The sequence below is a fragment of the Hibiscus syriacus genome, unplaced genomic scaffold, assembly GCF_006381635.1.
Source record: "Hibiscus syriacus cultivar Baekdansim isolate YM2019G1 unplaced genomic scaffold, ASM638163v2 tig00112131_pilon, whole genome shotgun sequence".
Lineage (NCBI taxonomy): Eukaryota > Viridiplantae > Streptophyta > Magnoliopsida > Malvales > Malvaceae > Hibiscus > Hibiscus syriacus.
This window is the reverse complement of record NW_024063261.1, coordinates 555,569-577,106: the sequence shown is the minus strand read 5'-3', so window position 1 is coordinate 577,106 and position 21,538 is coordinate 555,569. Positions and strand designations below refer to the sequence as shown.

At 32.4% G+C, this 21,538-nt stretch overlaps 1 protein-coding gene across 1 annotated transcript; it reads right to left on the bottom strand.

Moving 5' to 3' along the window:
* Nucleotides 1-16,155: 16,155 nt before the first annotated feature.
* LOC120174938 (sec14 cytosolic factor-like) lies at nt 16,156-19,762 on the bottom strand. The gene is made up of 6 exons (XM_039181662.1): nt 19,355-19,762; nt 19,089-19,249; nt 18,459-18,548; nt 17,784-18,040; nt 16,978-17,198; nt 16,156-16,835 (listed from the first exon to the last, which is right to left on the bottom strand). Exons 1-6 carry the CDS (start codon nt 19,652-19,654, stop codon nt 16,473-16,475), a joined length of 1,392 nt encoding a protein of 463 aa, XP_039037593.1. The 5' UTR covers nt 19,655-19,762; the 3' UTR covers nt 16,156-16,472.
* Nucleotides 19,763-21,538: the final 1,776 nt, after the last annotated feature.

The following is a 21,538-nucleotide window of genomic DNA, read 5'->3' as shown; positions in this document are numbered from 1 at the left end:
TCCATATATTCTATTAGAAAGAAGTAGGAAAATAAAAATATAAAATCAAACTTGAAATTTAAATAGTGTACTCATACATAATCACTAAATCAAATTAAATATTTATAAATTATTGTTAAAACTTATATTTCTTTAATTATAGTTGATATAAAATTAAAAATATAAAAATAATAAAATATATATCAAATATAAAAAAAATATTTAGTATAATTGTGTTTGATATGGAATTTTTTTTTAAATTGAATTTAATAAATTTTTATTTATATAATTAAACATAATTATTGAATTTAATACATTTTTATTTATATAATTAAATATAATTATTGAATTAAAATTTCAATTTAATTAATATTTTAAAATTCTATATTGTAAATAAAATTTTACGCTTATTCTAGATTTTACTTAGTGTCCAGTGTATTCGTCCACAATACATCATTGTTCAGTAAAGCATTGGAAAATATTTCATGGAATCACTAAATAAGTAAAAATACATAGTTGAGATTACGAATGAGTATGAGACCCAAATTGAATGGGTTTTGATTCGACTTGACCCAATCGAGTTGAGTTATTTTTTGAAAAAAATAAATTTAGGTCGGGTCGGATTAGATTTAGGTTTAAGGTGAAAAACACTCAACCCAACCAAACTTAATCTGAAAAATAATATAATTATACATTATATATTTAGGGATAAATGTAATATACCCTATTTTATTGAATCCCTAATCTAAAAAATATAATTATACCTTATATATATATATATATATATATATATATATATATATTTTAATTGAGTCCTTATTTTATTGAATAAAATTAATAATTTTATATTATTTCGATTCGGGTAGGGTCGGAGTCGAATTTTATCTCAAAAGTCAGGTCGGCTTTCAAGACGAATGAAATTACCCTAAACTCAGGTCGAGTCAGGTTTCGGGTGGAGGGTATAAAATTTTCGGGTCGAGTCGAGTTGGCCGAAAACTCGACCCAACCAAACTCATGTCTATCCCTAACTAAGATTAACATTAGGAAATAAAAATATATTCACTGTAAAAAAAAATAAGCAGTTAACCTCAGCCGTCTATTTTCAATCATACAACAATTCTAATTATATGTAAAATTAATAATTTTACATTGTGCAAATTATATCCTAACTATATATATATGGTTAAAATATTAAATACTTATCTTATTTTTATTATTATTATTACTTTTTGAATAAGAAAATATAAAAGACAAGCTAGTTAGCAGTGTTGTAGTTCACTGCAGAGCAAGCATCCTTCAAGAAGGCTTCCCTCGTCTCCCGAGGTGCAAAGACAATTTTCAAATTCCAGTTCCTAACAAGAAGTTGAATATGTGGAAACATCGAGGAACTTAAACTTCCTTTCCTATCATAGCCAAAACCAATTGCTGATAAAGCCTCCCTACTATCCATTTGGACCATGATCGAGCGATATCCCAAATTCCAAGCCAAGGATAAACCTTCGAATATTCCCCAAAGCTCTCATCAAGCACTGAACAAACACCAATGGCTTTGGCAAAACCCATGATCCAACCACCTGTATCGCTTCATTTTGTGGTCGTTTACTTTGGTGTAAGACAGTATCATCAGCAAGGAAATTCTCATCAAATAAAAGACGATTATGACAATTCCAAAGACACCAAATTACCGATCCAAACAGTAGATCCCAGTCTGTCGAATTAGTAGCAAAATAATTCTGTCTCGTGATATTAATAACCGCCCATTGTTTCATATCCATGCTGCAAAATTCCTCCATCCGGGAAGGATGAACCAACTGTTGCCAAGTTGCTCGGGCCAGAGTACACTCTCGGAGCACATGAGAAGTAGATTCAATCGCTGCACCACAAACATCACAGTGCAGACTCGTTGCCATGTGTCTTCGCCCCCTTTCCTCGTTAGAAAGGAGTCTACCTTTGCAAATGATCCAAAGAAGCATTCTCAACCAAGGTAAACCTCTGTACTTCAAAAGAACACTCCATGTAGACCGATCTGTAATAACTTCATCATTAGCTCGCTTTAGATAGGCACTGCTTGTCGGGAAACGTCGGTGCTTATCCCATCTCCAGGTTGGTTTATCCAGACCTCCCATAGCCAAAGGAGGCCGAACAGTAGCGATGGACAGTATAGCCGATGTAGGGAGTAAGTCACGAAACAAATCCCACTTCCACTCACCATACAGAATTTTAACAACTGGATTGTCTTTTATCAAAGAGAATAAAAATTATTAGATAAATCAAAAAGAAATATAGGCAATCCAAAGAGCAACTATGGTCAACAAATATCCTAAAATAACCACTGTCAAAATCTTCAAGTAATCTAGTCAAAAAAAAAGCACATCAAAAACAAATAAAAAAAGAAAATTTTGATTGACTGATTTTATAAAAAAAAGTAAATGATACATTAAATCTTTAACAAATAATCTATTTTGAAATTGATTCTTATTTATTTTATTTGTTTATAGTTCAATCAAATATTGTTTTATACTATTATTTATTTATTTTTATTTAATATATTAGTATCATTTAATAGAAAGATGACATAGAATAATTCAACATTTAACCATTAAGCCAAACGTTATTATTATTTTATTGAACCAAACACTAAAATTTAATATAATGAACAAAAATAATATTTAAATTGAAATCAATTATATTTACTATATTTTAAAATTAAAATTAATATATTCTTAAATAATATTGACCTGTAAAATAGGAATAATCGAAGGTTCTTTTGGTTCGTTCACTGAGTTCGTTTTCTAAGAGTAACTCAGAACGCTTGCGAAATGGATACCACCTGCTGGTTGAGTTTAGTGGAAAGAATTCCACGTTGTGGCCGTAAAGACCTGGGCTTGAGTCCCAGCAGCCACGCTTCTTTTTGTATTTGGCTGAGGCATCTCATCCCACAGGGCACAGCTTTCGGGAACCTAACGAAGAAAGCCGTGTAGTATTTTACAACTGCAACTAAAAGATTTGCTCACTCCTTTTGAAAGCTTTCTTGGCGCATCCAAGTGTTACTTAATTTGCGCTTCTTATGGACTATGGTCGGTGTCGGGATTGAGGGTTAATATACGGTTAATATACGGCAATACCAGATACATTAAAATGTATTTAATAAATTTGGTTTAGCGGTACCTATTATGTTGACAACTAATAATGTTTTAGGTAGAAAATATGAAAAACTATTAAAAAATTTGGTAACCGGTAAACTTTGGTTATCGGTAAGTATCTATCTTTTTTATAAAAGTGTCCATACTTTTAACATATCAAGTAAATTTTACCGGTTTTGTCATAATGAATCTGGTTTTGTCATATTTTTACTTGTTATATTGTAAAGTATCTATCCTTTTTATAAAAGTGTCCATACTTATTTCACTGTGAAAATATATTTATTATTATCTTTGGTTAATATTGTTAAATTTAAATTCTAAATAATATTTTATAAAATATCAATACAATCAAATAATTTTTTGTGTAAATGAAATTATTAAATTAATATTGTAGGTGGAAAACATGAAACACTATTAAAAAAAATTGAAACATAAATTACATAACTTAAAAAAAGCATATATCATTTTTATAAAAGTGTCCATACTTATAAAAGTAGGTCTAAGTCATGAAGAAATATTAAAAAATTGTGCTACCGGTTCATGTCGATCCAAATTAAAAATGTGTCGATCCAAAATGATATAACAGGTAAAACTATGACAAAATCGGTATAGAAATGATAAAACCGGTAAAGACCGGATACATTTAAAGTGTCGGTACTTTAATATAAGGATCGACACTTTGTGAATTTAAAAGAGAAGCAGTTTTAAATCCTATAAAGTGTCGATACTTTAAAAAAATGTATCGATCCAAAACGATATACCATGTAAAAATATGATAAAATCGGTATCAAAACGATAAAACCGGTAAAAGGTTACCGGATATATTAAAAGTGTCGATACTTTATATAAGGATCGACACTTTGTGAATTTAAAAGAGAAACAGTTTTAGCGCCTATAATGTGTCGATACTTTAAAAAAATATATCGATCCACAACGATATAACAGGTAAAAATATGATAAAACCGGTATCAAAATGATAAAATCGGTAAAATGATACCGGATATATTGAAAGTGTCGATACTTTCGTAAGTACGTGTAATAAATTATCGACACTTTCAAAGAAATAGGTAATTATCCTTTCGAAAGTATCGACACCTGACATAAAAGTATCGACACTTTTGTATTTGTATCGGTTAAATATAAATAACATATCCGATGAAAATATAAGCTAAATATCCTCTGAAAATAGATAGAACGGACGAGTTTTTGAAATCGAAGCGTAATTGTTGCTGCATTTTAGAAGGCGTTTCTAAAGCGAAGTTTGTTTGTTTGTTGCTGCAGTCGAATCGAAAAGTATGTTGTCGAAACCCTAATTTTTTATTATTACAGTAATCACGATAGGGTTTTTATGTGTTGTTTGGGGTTTTGGAGTAAAGAAGCATTTGAGACCGATTGCAGGTAGAAAGTGATATTCAAGGAAAAAATATAAATGTCGATACTTTTATTAAATATTATAGGTAGAAAATGATATTATATGTTGTATAAATATGCCGACACATTTTGGTGTGGCCATTCAAATTCTTTTGAAGAAAACTGTTTTACCACAAGAGTAGTTATCTATATTTGTATATTGAATAAAGTGTATGTAACAAAATAATTTGATTTGCGTAAACTGATATATGAAGGAAAAATGGAGTCAATAGGTTGGAAAATTGTTGGTGGAGCAGATGACTTTGAAATTGAGGCCGAGACTCGAAAGCAACCAAAGGGTGGATATATGTACTTCTAGTAAGTATCAATGTCTTTTTGTTATTATTGTTGAAATGGTAATTGGATTAAAGTATCGATAAACTTTAAATTGATTACAAATTTTAAATGTTGACAGTATGGCCGAATGCAAAAGGATGAAGGAAGATGGCACACATAGCGGTTCGGTATGTAAAATGAAATTGACATTGAGTAGTATTTAGTGTTAATGGATTAAGAAACGTTTATGTTTTATATTAGGTGACAAAAGATGTGAGGTCCAAATGGAATTCAATGAGTGATGCTGAAAATGAACCTTACATCACACAGTCAAGGAATGATAGTAAAGAATACAAAGAACGGAGGAAAGCACATGAAAATAAGGTATTCATTAAACTTGTAAATACGTTGATACAAAATATATAAGAACTATAACATTATATATTGTTAAAAATGTAGGAAGTGTCGACAAGATGCAACATTAAAAGGGTGAATTTATTAATTAAACACCTTAAGGAGAAGGGCCAGTTGAATGTGCTGGGAGAAATAGGTTTTGGATCGTTGGTAGGAGTAAGGGATCGACCTATTCGGAGGGAATTGTGTCAATCCTTGATGGCGCAATTTGATGTCAGGCAATGTATTGCTAAATATGGTGATTTTTCATTTCCTCTCGGGATCCCATGTGCTGCAGCCGTATTGGGGGTAGAAAATGAAGGAAAAAGTGTTGTAGAAGTCTGTAAGAGTAAGGACTGAAAAGCACTTGCCTCCAAATATGGTTTGAAGCATAAGGTGACATATGCTGAAATTGAAGAGGAAATAAAAAGTGGATCTTACGTTGGGGATGAGCTGAAGGCCAGAGTTCTATTATACCTTGTCGGTATCTTTCTTTGTCCAACGGGTAATACGTCAACGAACAAAGAACATATGAAGCTCATTTGTGATGAAGGCTTGAAGGGTGAATTCAATTGGGCTGAATATATCCATTCGAGATTGATTGAATCAATAATCACCTTTAAAAAGGGCAGCCAGAGATACCTCAAAGGGTGCATAGCAATCTTAGAGGTAAATGAGTTGAAGAACTTTTTTGTGTTTTTATATAAAAATATAAATTTTATTATAAATGCAGGTTGCACTGTTCGATTTTTGGTCGGGTTGTGAGGCAGTGCCGGCTTATGAAAGAACCGAAGTGGCACGCATCCGTGCATGGGGGAAGGAAGAGGTGGTTAGAGTGATGGTGAAGTTGAAGTTGGATAGAGCGAAGAAGCAAGAAAGGGTAATAAATGTAATTAAATAATATTAAGAATATAATCAATGTCTTGATATTGTAATTTAATTTTGAAGGTATTGGCAAGGATGTAGAGGAGGCAGTGGAGGCAGAGGAGAAGAAAGGGGATGGTTGTATTGGGGGATGACGGTGAGTGGGACGACGGTGAGGGAAAACGTAGTAACTTCGACATTTTGATGTCTGAATTGGCTGATATCAAAAAAATCCAATTTGAAATCATGCAAAGACAATCAAGAGTCGAAGAGAAACTTGAGAGAGTCGAAGATACACTTGAGAGGCATAAGGGGGTAGTGGAAGGAAAAATAGATGGAGTGGTGAAAGAAGTAGAGGTGTTGAGGGGTGAAGTGGTGAAAGAAGTTGGGGTGTTAAGGGGTGATATTAAGATGGTGACGGGTGAAAATTTGAGGAGTGGTGAAGGAGGTTGTGGAATTGAGGAGTGAACTTACGGGGGTGAAGGGGGTGGTTGATAAATACTTGGATGAAGGAGATCAATTGAAGGGTGAAATAAAAGAGATGAAGAGTTATGTAGAAAAAAAATACGATGAACTGAAAAAATATGAAGAATAAAAGAGGGAGGAGGAAGAAGAAGAGATGGAAGAAATGAGGAGGAAGGAAGTCGATGTCATTTATACACCGGAGAGTGTTATAGCAGCAGATTTGGATTCGGAATGTCCTGCACCCCAGAAGAAGAAGCAGAAGGTAAGTTGAATAAAAGAAAAATTAATTTGATTTTTATTATGTTGTTGTGACAAAAATTTGTATGCAAAATTGTAGGTTGAAAAAGCGGATATTCCAAGCGGAATTGATGACATCGAAGCTGCAATTTGTGATTATTTATGGAATAGCGAGTTAGAATCGGAGTAAGTGAAATATATTGCTTTGTGAGTTATATTTAAATATTTCATGACAACATATTAATCCTAATGATTCATACAGATATTCTGTAATATCAATGGGAAATCAATTCGCTAGTGTATACGACGTTGCAACGTTGAAGCCTACGGAATGGGTTGGCGGTGTGGTAAGTAGAAAGTATAAAATGTTAAAACTTATTGAATATGTTCTGATTGTGTAATTAATTTTGTTAGGTTATTGATTTGCTCGCCTGGACAGTATGCTACGATTCTCAGAAGTCACTCCGGAGGATTGGCTACCTTCCATACCACTTAGCGGTGAGTTAAATTAATAAATAGAGATAAGTAGTGTTATAGACGGTAAATTAATAATGTTTGTTGCGTAATTGCAGCAGCAGGCGTTGGATGCCAACAACAAAGAAAGTGTTGAGGGTATTGCTAGCTTCTGGGGTCCCATACTGAATAACTATGTGAAATTCACCGACTGTGAGAAGGTAAGACACCATACCAATTGCAAATGATGTTTTCGGATATAGAATGTTGAATTTTGTCAAATTGGGTGTGAAATTTATTGCAGATCATGATCACAATAAACTACCATAATTCACATTGGTATCTGTTGGTGTTGGATATGGTAGATCGTGTTGCAACAATATATGATAGTATGTTTACAACTGAAGTAGCTAAACAGAGAGTGAAGGATGCTAAGAGATTGGTATGTATGTATGTATGAAAGGACATTATGTAAATTATAATGCATAATTTTTTTGGTGCATAACTTCTTCTATTTTAATGCAGATTAAAATATTAGATTCTTATAATAAGAAACGCATTTGGGTTGAATCCTGTGGATCTCTAGGAAAGTATCCATTGAAAAATTTCAAATTTGTGGAGCATAAGAAGAATAAGCAATTGAATGGGTATGAGATGTTATCACAAATAGAAAGCTTAATTTATGCAGTATTCATCATAATTGACATGTGTGGTTTTCAAATTTGTAACAGACATGATTGCGGCATGTATGATGATGTGGATGGAATCGATCGGTTCTACAGGGGCAACTGGTGATTTTGTAAGTGGATAGAAAAATTCGTTTGTGGTAAAATTGTTAAAAGTCGTAGATTGAATGTTGTAGTTGACAATACTTAACGTTCTGACAATTTGAATATAGGTTGTTGGAGACTGGGATCGATCGCGAATATTAAACGATCTCGTAAGCCACAATCAAAATGAACGAAGACAGGAGATAACAAAAGCTGCCATATTACATAAGAATAACAAAAGGATGCAATGATGTAAATGTAGGGTTAATTTTGTATAAGATTTATAATTTTGTATACGATTTATATTTTTGTATGTGAATATAATTATGAATGAGATGAGAAAAGTTAGCAGTATGTTGCTGTACATGTTTCTTATACACATTAAGGGTCATGTTGATACTTTGAAGTAAAAGGCAAATTTACAATATGGCCAACAAGGTGCAACCATAAAGTGTCGAACCATATATAAAAAGTGTCGATCCCAAAAACATCGAAACCCAAAAGTATAATGTAATATGTAATTTTTCAATCTAACCGGTACAAGTATACCAGTTTTATGAGAGAATATGTCTAAATAATGTGTCGACACTTTTTTAGTTTGTGTCGATATTTTTGGTCCAGAATGAATGGAAAACAGGGTGCAACCATAAAGTGTCGATCCATATATAAAAAGTGTAGATCCCAAAAACATCGAAAACCAAAAGTATAATGTAATATGTAATTTTTCAATCTAACCGGTACAAGCATACCGGTTTTATGAGAGAATATGTCTAAATAATGTGTCGACACTTTTTTAGTTTGTGTCGATATTTTTGTTCCAGAATGAATGGAAAACAAGGTGCAACCATAAAGTGTCGATCCATATATAAAAAGTGTCGATCCCAAAAACATCGAACCCAAAAGTATAATGTAATATGTAATTTTTCAATCTAACCGGTACAAGTATACCGGTTTTATGAGAGAATATGTCTAAATAATATGTCGACACTTTTTTAGTTTGTGTCGATATTTTTGTTCCAGAATGAATGGAAAACAGGGTGCAACCATAAAGTGTCGATCCATATATAAAAAGTGTCGATCCCAAAAACATCGAAAACCAAAAGTATAATGTAATATGTAATTTTTCAATCTAACCGGTACAAGTATACCGGTTTTATGAGAGAATATGTCTAAATAATGTGTCGACACTTTTTTAGTTTGTGTCAATATTTTTGGTCCAGAATAAATGGAAAACAGGGTGCAACCATAAAGTGTCGATCCATATATAAAAAGTGTCGATCCCAAAAATATTGAACCCAAAAGTATAATGTAATATGTAATTTTTCAATCTAACCGGTACAAGTATACCGGTTTTATGAGAGAATATGTCTAAATAATGTGTCGATACTTTTTAGTTTGTGTCGATACTAATTTAAATATCAAGTGTTTTTCCACCGTTCACTATATATAGTACTCTTAATCGAGAAACCCTAAACATAAAGGTAAGCAGGCAGAAGACAACTCTTCCTTTTTCTTCTAGCGTTATCATAAGTGACGATCAGATATTCAGGTAAATTTATCGATATTTTATGGGTTTGATTGATTTCTATATTGGAGTTTTTTTCCTGAATGTGTTTGTGTTCCATTGTAATAGCATCCAACCAAATTTGCTCCAACACGTCAGCGTCAGAAGCGAGGTCTTTCTCAAAGCTCTTCTCAACCCAGTTCTTCTCAACCATAACCTCCTTCTGTAACAAACGATTCTTCTGAGGAAATCAGGTCCTTCGAAACTCTGAACTTTAGATCCGATATGGAGAAACAAAGATGACAGACGAGTTTTAAAGTAAGGAAGATTCGTCCCGAACGTGTCATTGATCTGGGTTTCTTGTTTGATGATAAATATGCATTTAGTTTTAAATCCACATTTACATCTTGGGGTTGGCTTGAATTCCTTGGTGTAGAACCAAGATATTATCTCAACCTAGTTAGAGTCTTCTACAACAATGCTTCTTTACAGCACGAGCCTAATAAGACTAATATAATAGGAATTAATACACATGTCATGGGGAAGGATATATATATATCTCCAGAAACTATTGCGGAGGGTTTAGGTGTAGCGAATACAGGAGATTCAGATGAAAATGGTGTATATTGGTCTACAATTAAACGGGTTGCTAGAAATAGCCCAATTCACCTCGATGTAGAGTCGATAGTGTTTCACAAAATGCTCACATAGTATATCCGGCCTAGTGGGGGAAAACATTCAACGCTTCGAGACAACGATTATTGGTGGATAGCAAAGTATAAATCCAAAACGGCTCCAAACATTGCAAAACTCATATTTAATACAATTGTATATATGGTCACAAAGGGAGCAACAATTTCAACTACACTACCATATGGATGTGTCATCACCCATCTGTTGAAGAAGAAGGAAGTTGATTTTTCGCATGACGCCCATGTTCGATTAACCTGCAAGATTGACATGGTATTTATTAAAAAAGCGGGATATGATTTTGTTGAAAAACTCGGTTAGAAGCGTGTCAAGGAGGTCGGATTAGATCAAGAGAGGGAGGAAATAGACCCCGTTGGCCATGAAGAAGAGTAACCAAGTGGAGACGCAATGATGGAAGAAGCTCCAGTTGCAGAGGATGTCACAATTAAGACCGTGATGGAATACATGGTCAATTTTCGGGAGCATATTGATTCCCTTGTGAGTGGAATGTGATCCGATATTTCATCATTGCAACGTGAAGTCTCCATGTTGCGTAACGAATTACGTCAACGACATCAAACGAGTTAGGTAATTCATTATCTATGTTTCTTAACATTTACACGTTCTGAACTTTATTTTATTTTCTTTTAACAGATGTGGACAACCAAGCAGTCAATGAAGATGAAGCTGACGATGAAGCTGACGATGAAGATGATGACGATGATGATGATGATGATGAAGATGATGATCCAAACAAGTATATTGTGTCTGCAACGCCGCCTTCAAGAAAACTTTTAATTTTTGATCTCAATGGTGTCCTTGCCTACATCCCAAGACTGCCTGCATGTTTTAATTCTATTCTTTTGTATCCATTATTTTAACATATAAGCGTAGAACTTTAATCTCATTTTCTTCATGTTGTAGATGTTGTCCTCAGAAGAGGATTATTTGAATTTATGCAATTTTGTGTCGACAATTTTGTTGTTGCCTTTTGGTCTTCAAAGATGAGGTTAGAACATGTTTGAAGCAATTGAATTACTGTAGTCAAAATCGTTAATATACATTTGAATGTTAACATTCAAACTTGATTACAATCTCAGGCATAACGCCGACCGTGTACTTGAGAAACTACCTGTATTTTCCGAGCATTTTCTATTCGTGTGGGTAAGATGAATGTCATTACAGTTTGCTGACTTTTCGTTGTCTATGATTCCTACATATTTATGTTTGACTGTTTGTGAACAGGATAAAAAAAAATGCAAAACATACGATTCTATTACCTACTGTAAAGATCTCAATGATGTTTGGAACGCGTGTCCAGATTTTAACGAGCTAAATACACTTTTGGTCGATGATTCAGCGGAAAAAATGATTTATAATCCGGTAAGTTGCATTTATGCAATATGTTTTTCCAGTTGAACAGGTGTTCAGACATTGATTATTTTAACAACTTATGTGTTTATATAGAAATACAATTACATATGTCCACATACCTTTGACGCTGCTTCCCATTCGAACGACAATGCTCTAGGTATGACACAAATTTATTCATGCTTATGCGAATTTAGTTTATTGTTAGTAAAATTGCACCTCATTAGTTTGATAATTGAAATTATTTATGTATGTCCTCAGAAAAAGGCGGAAACATACGAGAGTATTTGGAAAATTTGTTGAAGGCCTCTAATGTTCCGGACTTCGTTAGAAATAACCCTTTTTCATCGGATTAATTTTGTTTGTCGGTACATTATTTGAATATTCTTGTGTATTTATATTTTGGTGTGATTATATTGTGTGTATATTTTCATTAATTATTCCATATTTGCTTCTATGTGTACATATACATTTGAGGATTGTTGAAATATCAATACTAATGTATTTTACATCTGCTTGCAAATGTATCGAAACACATGACTATAGCATTGTTTTCGATGATATCCACAACAAAGTGTCGATTTAAAAAAGTGTCGACTGAAAAATGTAATAGACAATTTTGTAATATAACCGGTATAAATATACCGATTTACTTATAAAATAGGTAAATATAAGCGCTACCTATTACATAACTTACATATTATTAAATTAAAAACAATAAACATATATATTACATATTTATTATTATCTTTGGTTAATGTTGTTAAATTTAAATTCTAAATATTATTTTATAAAATATCAAAACAATCAAATAATTTTTTGTGTAAATGAAATTATTAAATTAATATTGTAGGTGGAAAACATGAAACACTATTAAAAAAAATTGAAACATAAATTACATAACTTTAAAAGAATTATCGATCCTTTTTATAAAAAAGTATGGACACTTTCAATATAATAGGTAAAAATATGATATAATAGGTAGCTCTTATATAATGTAATAGGTATCGTTTATATAATGTAATATGTAGTGGTTATATTGTAAAGTATCTATCCTTTTTATAAAAGTGACTATACTTTTTTCACTGTGGAAAACATTAATTTAAGGTTATCTTTTGAGTGAGTTTTAAGATATTAATTTAGTAATTATAGGCGTCTAATGATTTTTTTTTACGTTACGATATATATTATTATTAAATTAAAAATTCTAAATATTATTTTATAAAATATCAAAACAATCAAATAATTTTTTGTGCAAATGAAATTATTAAATTAATATTGTAGGTGGAAAACATGAAACATACTTAAAAAAATGAAACATAAATTACATATCTTTAAAAAAAGTATCGATCTTTTTTATAAAAAGTATGGACACTTTCAACATATTATAATAAAATAGGTAAATTTGCAATGCTATCGGTATAAATATACCGGTTTTATGCGCGAATAGGTCTACAACCTATATCGACACTTTTTAATATTGTGTCGGTACTTTATGTCCAGATTGGAAGAAAAATGTGTCGATACATTGTCAAAAAGTGTCGACATTTACACATCGGAACCCATAATTATAATGTAATAGATAATTTTGTAATATAACCGGTATAAATATACCGGTTTTATGAGCGAATAGGTCTACAACCTATATCGACACTTTCTAATATTGTGTCGGTACTTTATGTCCAGATTGGAAGAAAAATGTGTCGATACCATTTAAAAAAGTGTCGACATTTACACATCGGAACCCAGATTTATAATGTAATAGATAATTTTGTAATATAACCGGTATAAATATACCGGTTTTATGAGCGAATAGGTCTACAACCTATATCGACACTTTCTAATATTGTGTCGGTACTTTATGTCCAGATTGGAAGAAAAATGTGTCGATACCATTTAAAAAAGTGTCGGTAATTTTAAGTAACGCGGTTTTTCTTCATTCATTCAAAATATTTATATGTACATACAATAGGAGTCATGTTGATACTTACGATATATGTTTCTGATCAGACTTACTTATAACCCACTGATCGTTTGTATTTGTTGCTGTAACTATGACTCTAGCCTTACATCCTGTTCTTGTGACTGGCGTATGAGCACGTTGACGATCAACAGTATTGACTTTTGATACTCGAAACCCTTCTTTGGAACAACAAAATTCTTGTGTCTTCACATTCCCTTCCACGTCAAGCCGTGTTGTTCCCTTACGTGCACTAAACCCATGTTCCCGTGCGAATCCCTTGTAAAAGTACCAAGCTTGATCACGTGAACAGAAGAGCTGACCAACCAATCTGTCAGATTCATCAACATTATGTACTTCATGGCATTCCTCGGTTGGCTTAACATTGTCTACATCAGTATTATCCATGGCAAAAATTTTGTTGTGCAAGTTCAGTGCTCCAGGAGTTGATGGAGATGTCAGCAAAGGTTCATTTTGAACATGTTTCAGTCGTGCTGCTTTCAATAGGATGTGGCATTCGTAGTGGTAGTTAAAGGGTGGGTACAACATTAAATTCGCAGTTCATATTTAGGTATGTACAATAACTACAAGTATATATTATCATTAAATTTAGGTATGTACAATAACTATATATTTAGATATGTACAATAACTACATATTTAGGTATATACATCTTTTGAGTGAGTTTTAAGATATTAATTTAGTAATTATAGGCGTCTAATGATTTATTTTTTACGTTACGGTATATATTATTATTAAATTAAAAACAATAAACATATATATACATATTATTATCTTTGGTTAATGTTGTTAAATTTAAATTTTAAATATTATTTTATAAAATATCAAAACAATCAAATAATTTTTTGTGTAAATGAAATTATTAAATTAATATTGTAGGTGGAAAACATGAAACACTGTTAAAAAAATTGAAACATAAATTACATAACTTTTAAAAAAAGTATCGATCATTTTTATAAAAAGTATGGACACTTTCAATATAATAGGTAAAAATATGATGTAATAGATAGCGCTTATATAATGTAATAGGTATCGTTTATATAATGTAATAGGTAGTGGTTATATTGTAAAGTATCTATCCTTTTTATAAAAGTGTCTATACTTTTTTCACTGTGGAAAACATTAATTTAAGGTTATCTTTTGAGTGAGTTTTAAGATATTAATTTAGTAATTATAGGCGTCTAATGATTTATTTTTTACGTTACGATATATATTATTGTTAAATTTAAATTCTAAATAATATTTTATAAAATATCAAAACAATCAAATAATTTTTTTGTGCAAATGAAATTATTAAATTAATATTGTAGGTGGAAAACATGAAACACTATTAAAAAAAATTGAAACATAAATTACATAACTTTAAAAGAAGTATCGATCCTTTTTATAAAAAGTATGGACACTTTCAATATAATAGGTAAAAATATGATGTAATAGATAGCGCTTATATAATGTAATAGGTATCGTTTATATAATGTAATAGGTAGTGGTTATATTGTAAAGTATCTATCCTTTTTATAAAAGTGTCTATACTTTTTTCACTGTGGAAAACATTAATTTAAGATTATCTTTTGAGTGAGTTTTAAGATATTAATTTAGTAATTATAGGCGTCTAATGATTTATTTTTTACGTTACGATATATATTATTGTTAAATTTAAATTCTAAATAATATTTTATAAAATATCAAAACAATTAAATAATTTTTTGTGCAAATGAAATTATTAAATTAATATTGTAGGTGGAAAACATGAAACAATATTAAAAAAAATTGAAACATAAATTACATAACTTTAAAAAAAGTATCGATCTTTTTTATAAAAAGTATGGGCACTTTCAACATATTATAATGTAATAGGTAAAGTTGCAATGCTATCGGTATAAATATACCGGTTTACTTATAAAATATGTAAATATAAGCGCTACCTATTACATTATATAAGCGCTACCTAGTATGTTATTGTACTTTATAATATTTCCGGTTAAATAATATAACATAACCGGTCTAAATTTTAACTGGTCACTTGTTTAACCGATCACGCCGTATATTAACCGATTTTTAGGCGCCGCACCGCAGAACTACCGATCGGTGTCCAGTGTTAGCGTTGTTCAATATTCATTCACATTACATCAGTGTTCAGTAAAAAGCACTGAAAAGTTGCCAATAGAATCATGTATATATGTTTAAAATATTAAATGTCTTATTTTTTATATTGTTACTGTACAGAATTTTAACAATTACTTATGAAACTGTATATCGTACATTTGTTAAACAATACACCAAATACTTGGTTAAAAATACTTGAAATCACCGTATCTCTTACAACAACATACACTTCTTCTGTTAAAAGTAAATGGAATTCTGAAAACCAATGATAATTCCAGGAGATATTAAAAGAGATTATATATACATATAAAGTAGAGAACAGTCATTCTATTGTGCAATGATGTAATTGACAGGAAGTGTAATCGAACAGTCATCACAGTGAATAATCTGATTGTATAATGTACTTTGTTGCACATAAGCTGGACCATTACAAAGACAATAGCCTCATCTTTGATCCTATTCCTGTTGAACCAGCTTTGGGGCATTTTTGTAGATCATAAGTATAACCATCCAAATTCATTAGCAACCACTTCCCATTCTATATCATTAATATCTTACAGCAAACGAGGCCATAAAGTTCAGTAAACATATCATGGTAGAGAGAATTGACATTGAGAATATGACAATATCTTATTACCTTACATAACATATTGGACAACAAAATAGAGCTGCGTAGCTAGCTGCAATGAACCTAGTTTTCCTAAACACAGCATCAATAACGCAGAAAGGATTTAAACACAATAGAGACAGCGTGCACTCTCAAATAATATCAAAATACTTGGCCTTGAACAAGAAAAGAAGTGGGTGGTTTCTAATAAAAGGCGCCTCTTTCATTGAGATGGAAAAAAGTGGTTTTCAGGATCATATAATCCTGCCATGATAGCTATAAGAACCCACAGCATGAGCAGGCCTATTATGACAGTTCTCAAACAGCCCCAACTCTGGTCGATATCATCCTGATAAATCAGATCGAGTGTGGATAGATCCTCACTGTCACTAACATCTTCATTTGTACGTATCTTGTTGAACTGGTCAGGGCGAGGACACTTGACATCAAAGACAATATTTAAACATTTTGTACACCTACAATCTCCACCAAGATATGATGGGAGAGTCTGAAGATTCTCCAGGAGAACTTTGCGGTACATTTCTCCTCCAATCTTTAACTTTTTCCTAGTAACTGGCTTCAGAACCTGAGAAAAGCCACAAATTGGTACCAAAACAAGAAGGAAATGAACTAAACCCTTATCATATTTGATGCCAAAGAACAAAATAAAAAAGATATGATGGGATATATGATAAACACATTCATATTTTAGTCAGAGGAGAGTTAACCTTAATAAAAGTCTGAGCTATGACACGAACAACCGGAGGAAGTCGTATAACAAACAAACAGCCAAGACAGTTGGGGTAGTGGTCTTGCAACAGGGAAGAGCATGATCTTATTATTTGCATGGGAATTCTGAAAGGAGATAATCCTTCACAGTCCACTAAAACTGTAACTTCAGGATTCTCTGAATTGATTAAATGCATGACTCCATGTTCGACTTGAGAAACTGCAGCAACAACCACTTCTCTTTATTATAACATCATACAGAGAAGCAAGTAAAAGAAAAAGTACAAGGAAATAATGGAGGCCAAAACATTGATGAATGATTTCAAGAACTAACCCATGGTGATTATTAAAAAGATATGGTTTTGTCTCTGTTTGAGTGTCTTATTACAAGTGAAAGATAATGATTTTAGATTCCAGCATGCTTTTCCCACAGAAAATAAATTGAATTCCATAGATAAAATGCTGGTCCAGAAAATAGATTCTTTTAAGAATGTCTAATTTTGAGTTGATGAAAAAGTCGCTTGGCAAACCCAGAGGAAACAAAGCAGTGTAACGGTACAGAAAAGTATCCATCTTGGTGGAAACAAGATGTGATACAGGAAGATAACAAGGTTTCAATGACATCTGTGTTGGATACTCCAGGTGGCTATTTCGGATGGAAAAAAATTATTTGAAAGAGACTTTTCCCACCAACTTATATTAAACAAAAAAAAATTTAAAGATTTGAAACCAATAAAAGTCTCATTAGGTTTCAAATGGTAGCAAAATTGAAAGCTAAATAGTACTTCAGGGGATAAAAACATACTGACTGCCTGGGCAAAACGAGGTCTGTCTTGAGATGGCAAGCGGGAGCAAGCTAAGCCAAGCCTTACAATGAGGCAAGGTCGGTGCATGAGATCATATCCATGCCAGAATACCAAGTTCGCCCACGTCTCAAGCTCTTCTTGAGAAAGAAGTCTATATGTCTCCCTCCATCTGATTGTCTTTTTAATTGATGATAGGAAAACTACAAAGTCACCATTTGCAGCTGTATAAAATCTACGGAGATATTCATCATTGATTCTGCATAAACAATACAATGTCATGGTCTGCTGCTAGAAAATAACCAAGCAATTCAAAAATGAATATGCATATGCCAAAAAACCAAATAAATCCCCAAAACATAGTTGGATGCCACCCTGAAAATTTTACAGCTGAAACATCTAGATAGAGAGCTGACATTTGAGAGAGATGAAGAACACTAAAGTCCATCGATTATTAGTAATGAATAAAAGCAGGGAAAGCAAACAACCTGATGACGAACTATTAAATGTAGTAAATGAAAGAAGTTTATAACTCATGTCATGTCACTATTGGGTTCTGGAACTCGAATGTGTGAATGATTGTAGATTGATTGGCTGTTACTTTTCAGCTCCCCCCCCCCCCAAAAAAAAAAACACAAAAAAATGCATGCATTCATGTACAGATGTAATCAAATTACCTCTCTAGTAAACTAATTCCTTGATTTTCCAGCTCCTTGTGGAGTTTGTCCAACCAGCTTTCACACTCTAGATTTTGGGAAGCTTCATTACTGATTCAGCAGTTTACATAGAATTAAGAGGATAGTAAACAAAGCTCGCTATTGAGGATATACTCAAGTTCCTAATAGAAGGGATAACATAAAAATGCATGTAAAGTAGTCACTTGCTAGTCAACTTGAACATCAAATTGCTTGAAACATGCAAACCCAGAATATTTAAGGAGGAAACCTGGTCTAAACATATTCAACCTAATAGGTGATGCATTTTATTTGGTACTATTTGAACATGTGCAAATCAGGAAGGGTTCCTCATCAGAAGAAAAAACCATCAGATTTGAAGTGGATAGATATGGGCCAAATCTGATGTACATAACCAATCAACAGTATAATATTAGTAGCTGAGATCTGTTAACTACAAAATCAAGATTATTAGTAGACATCATTTTACAATAAGGGAACCTACATTTCCAATTTTAGATTGTAGGGGAGAAAATATTGCTTCCTATCAAGATTGATACGCCATTAAAACAATATAAAAGTCCTCAAAAAGAAAAACTTCACATACTCGAATGCTTGAATATACCTACTTACCTTGCATCCAAAGCCGGCTGCAAAGAGGGTTCCTCAGAATGCAATTCTGGGATCACCAGAGAATCACTATTAGCGCTAACTCCTGAGGCTTCACCAACTAACTCTTCTTGATCAGAAAGTGATGTCACGATTGAAAGTACCAATAGCGGTCTCGACAATGTCTGGAACAAAGTCAATCAGTTGTTCAAATTTAGCCCTTCATCATAAATAATTCCACCAAGCAATATACTGAACATGAAAATTTCTAAAAATTTGTTAAGAACAACCTGCATTCCTTTTATCAAACCCTTAATGGGAACCCATTTCTGAACACGATTAAAGGGCGGATAGCAAATAACTTGCAGAGCCTGAAACCCGCGCCATAAAAAAGGACACTTAGCCTTTGAGACCCTTCTAACAGTTTCTAACGCAGCAACTTTGAGCAAAAATATCGCTGCATGACCTGCTGCATCCTTAACATTTACACGATTCCGTACGGCAGATAATTGCCTGCAACTACTCCTGGAAACTGATTTAGGACTCGAAGAAACAACTAAATCCCCTTTATAAACTTTTTTCTCTTCCATGGAAAAAAAACAAAATGAGAAACCTATGAAAATTTCCACATTCTCAACTAATCAGATCAAAGTCAAACGAGAAAGCTCTAACTCTTCGAATCTAACTAAAAAATCAACCTGCAAACGAGATACGATCTGAAATCAGGTACTTATTAAACAAATAGTTTTGAAAATACATATATCTATGAAAAAGAAAGCTCACCTGAAAATCTCCATGAATATTATGGTTTTGGTAGAAAGGTTTTCTGCACTTTCACGGGAATTTATTTGGTATTAGAATGGAAGTAGAAGTGAATGGTGGCGTTGGGTAGGGCCAACGACAGCTCAGCTAAGTGAGACGTGTACGGTAATTATGTAAAGAAACTCATCTTAGTAATGGGGATATTAGTCGGGTGATAAATTGCAAATTCATTAGTCCAACTGCTAATGTTGATGGACGGACGCCACTTGCTCCCTTTCATTCTTTCTAGACTTAGATGTACTATTACACCTAAATTTTGTATTCTGTATTAAATTACCTCTAAAATTATTTTCATTCGTTCAAATCTAAATTATTATTTCATTTGTTTCAAATTATTAAATCCACTAAAATATTAAAGATAAATTATACATGATTGATATCAAGACAATCGGAAAAGGTATAATATGTGAAATAATTTACCCTTATAATAATTTACATAATTTAATAATGTTTTATGCTCAACCTCATTTTATAGTTTTACTAGTGAAAAAGTATTTGAGAATCGCCTGTCAAAATGACCATTTTATGATAAACAGGGACTCGACAATAATGTTTGCCAACAAACAGTTAAGCAAAAAACACATTTGAATACGGGAGAAGGTTTTGAGAGTTATTACAATTACTCCAACCAAAGGAGAATTGAACTAAAGAAAGAGATAACTGTGAGAATTTCAGATGGCGTTCTACAAGGACACGCCCTACTCAAGGCATTCCCTGGGTACACATACTGTAGGGAAGAAGAAAAGAAGCGGCAGCAACAGATCACAACATTTCTTGAGACCGCCTGACACAGCGGCTAACTTTCCTCCTGAATTCATCTCTCATCTCTCTCCATTCTTTCTGCGAATATACTCAAGAAGATGTCGATTGTAAGGAAAAAAGGATGGATAGCACAACTGCATCTTAGAACACCATAAAATCTGAGTACTCATTTCCTTTTGATTAATGATAGAAACATGAGCTTAATCCAAGAATGTTCCTTCACATTAACCCCTTAGTACATGTCATCTTAGTTTGAATCGAACATTCAGATATGAATCCACCATAACATCTAATAAGCACCAACAATTAAAAGGACAAAGTTCCACAGAAAGGGAAATATAAGAATCCAGACAATCACTTATTGCAGCTTCAACATTTGCAGGAGATTCGTCATTAGGGCTGGAAAGCATTGATATGATACTCAAAACAATACTTTCAACCTGCCATATAGTATGAATGCACATCTGTTAGTGCACTATCACAGAGTCAAGAAACAAAAAATGAGCGAAAAACAATAGTCAAGAGCAGATTGACAAACATTTCAAGCCATACAGAACTTAAGATCCAATAATCACAACTGAAAGTACCTCAGAAAATCCTCTGGATCATTAATTAAATAAATGAAGAGGAAATAATAAGACAGATTAGGTTGTTGAAACTTTTGACAGTACCTCAACGAAGCCTTTATTTGAAACTAATTATGTAAATGTACATGATTTTTGTTCTCCATTTCATCCAATTTAAGCTACTCAGACGATTTACAAGTTACCCCCATGTTTTCTTTCAGTATTTTATTGTTTTTTCTTTCAGATATCTTCCACCTTCAACATAGTTCTTAATTCATTCCATTCGGGTTATTATCTTTTTGGTCCAGACATGGATATGATCAA

Excerpts from the sequence above, each read along its gene's own strand:
- LOC120174938 (XM_039181662.1), bottom strand. The coding sequence starts at position 19,654 with ATGGAAGAGAAAAAAGTTTATAAAGGGGATTTAGTTGTTTCTTCGAGT. Across the intron at positions 18,041-18,458 it reads GGAATTAGTTTACTAGAGAG|AATCAATGATGAATATCTCC; the intron begins GTAATTTGATTA and ends TTGTTTATGCAG. Across the intron at positions 16,836-16,977 it reads TAGCTCAGACTTTTATTAAG|GTTCTGAAGCCAGTTACTAG; the intron begins GTTAACTCTCCT and ends GGCTTTTCTCAG.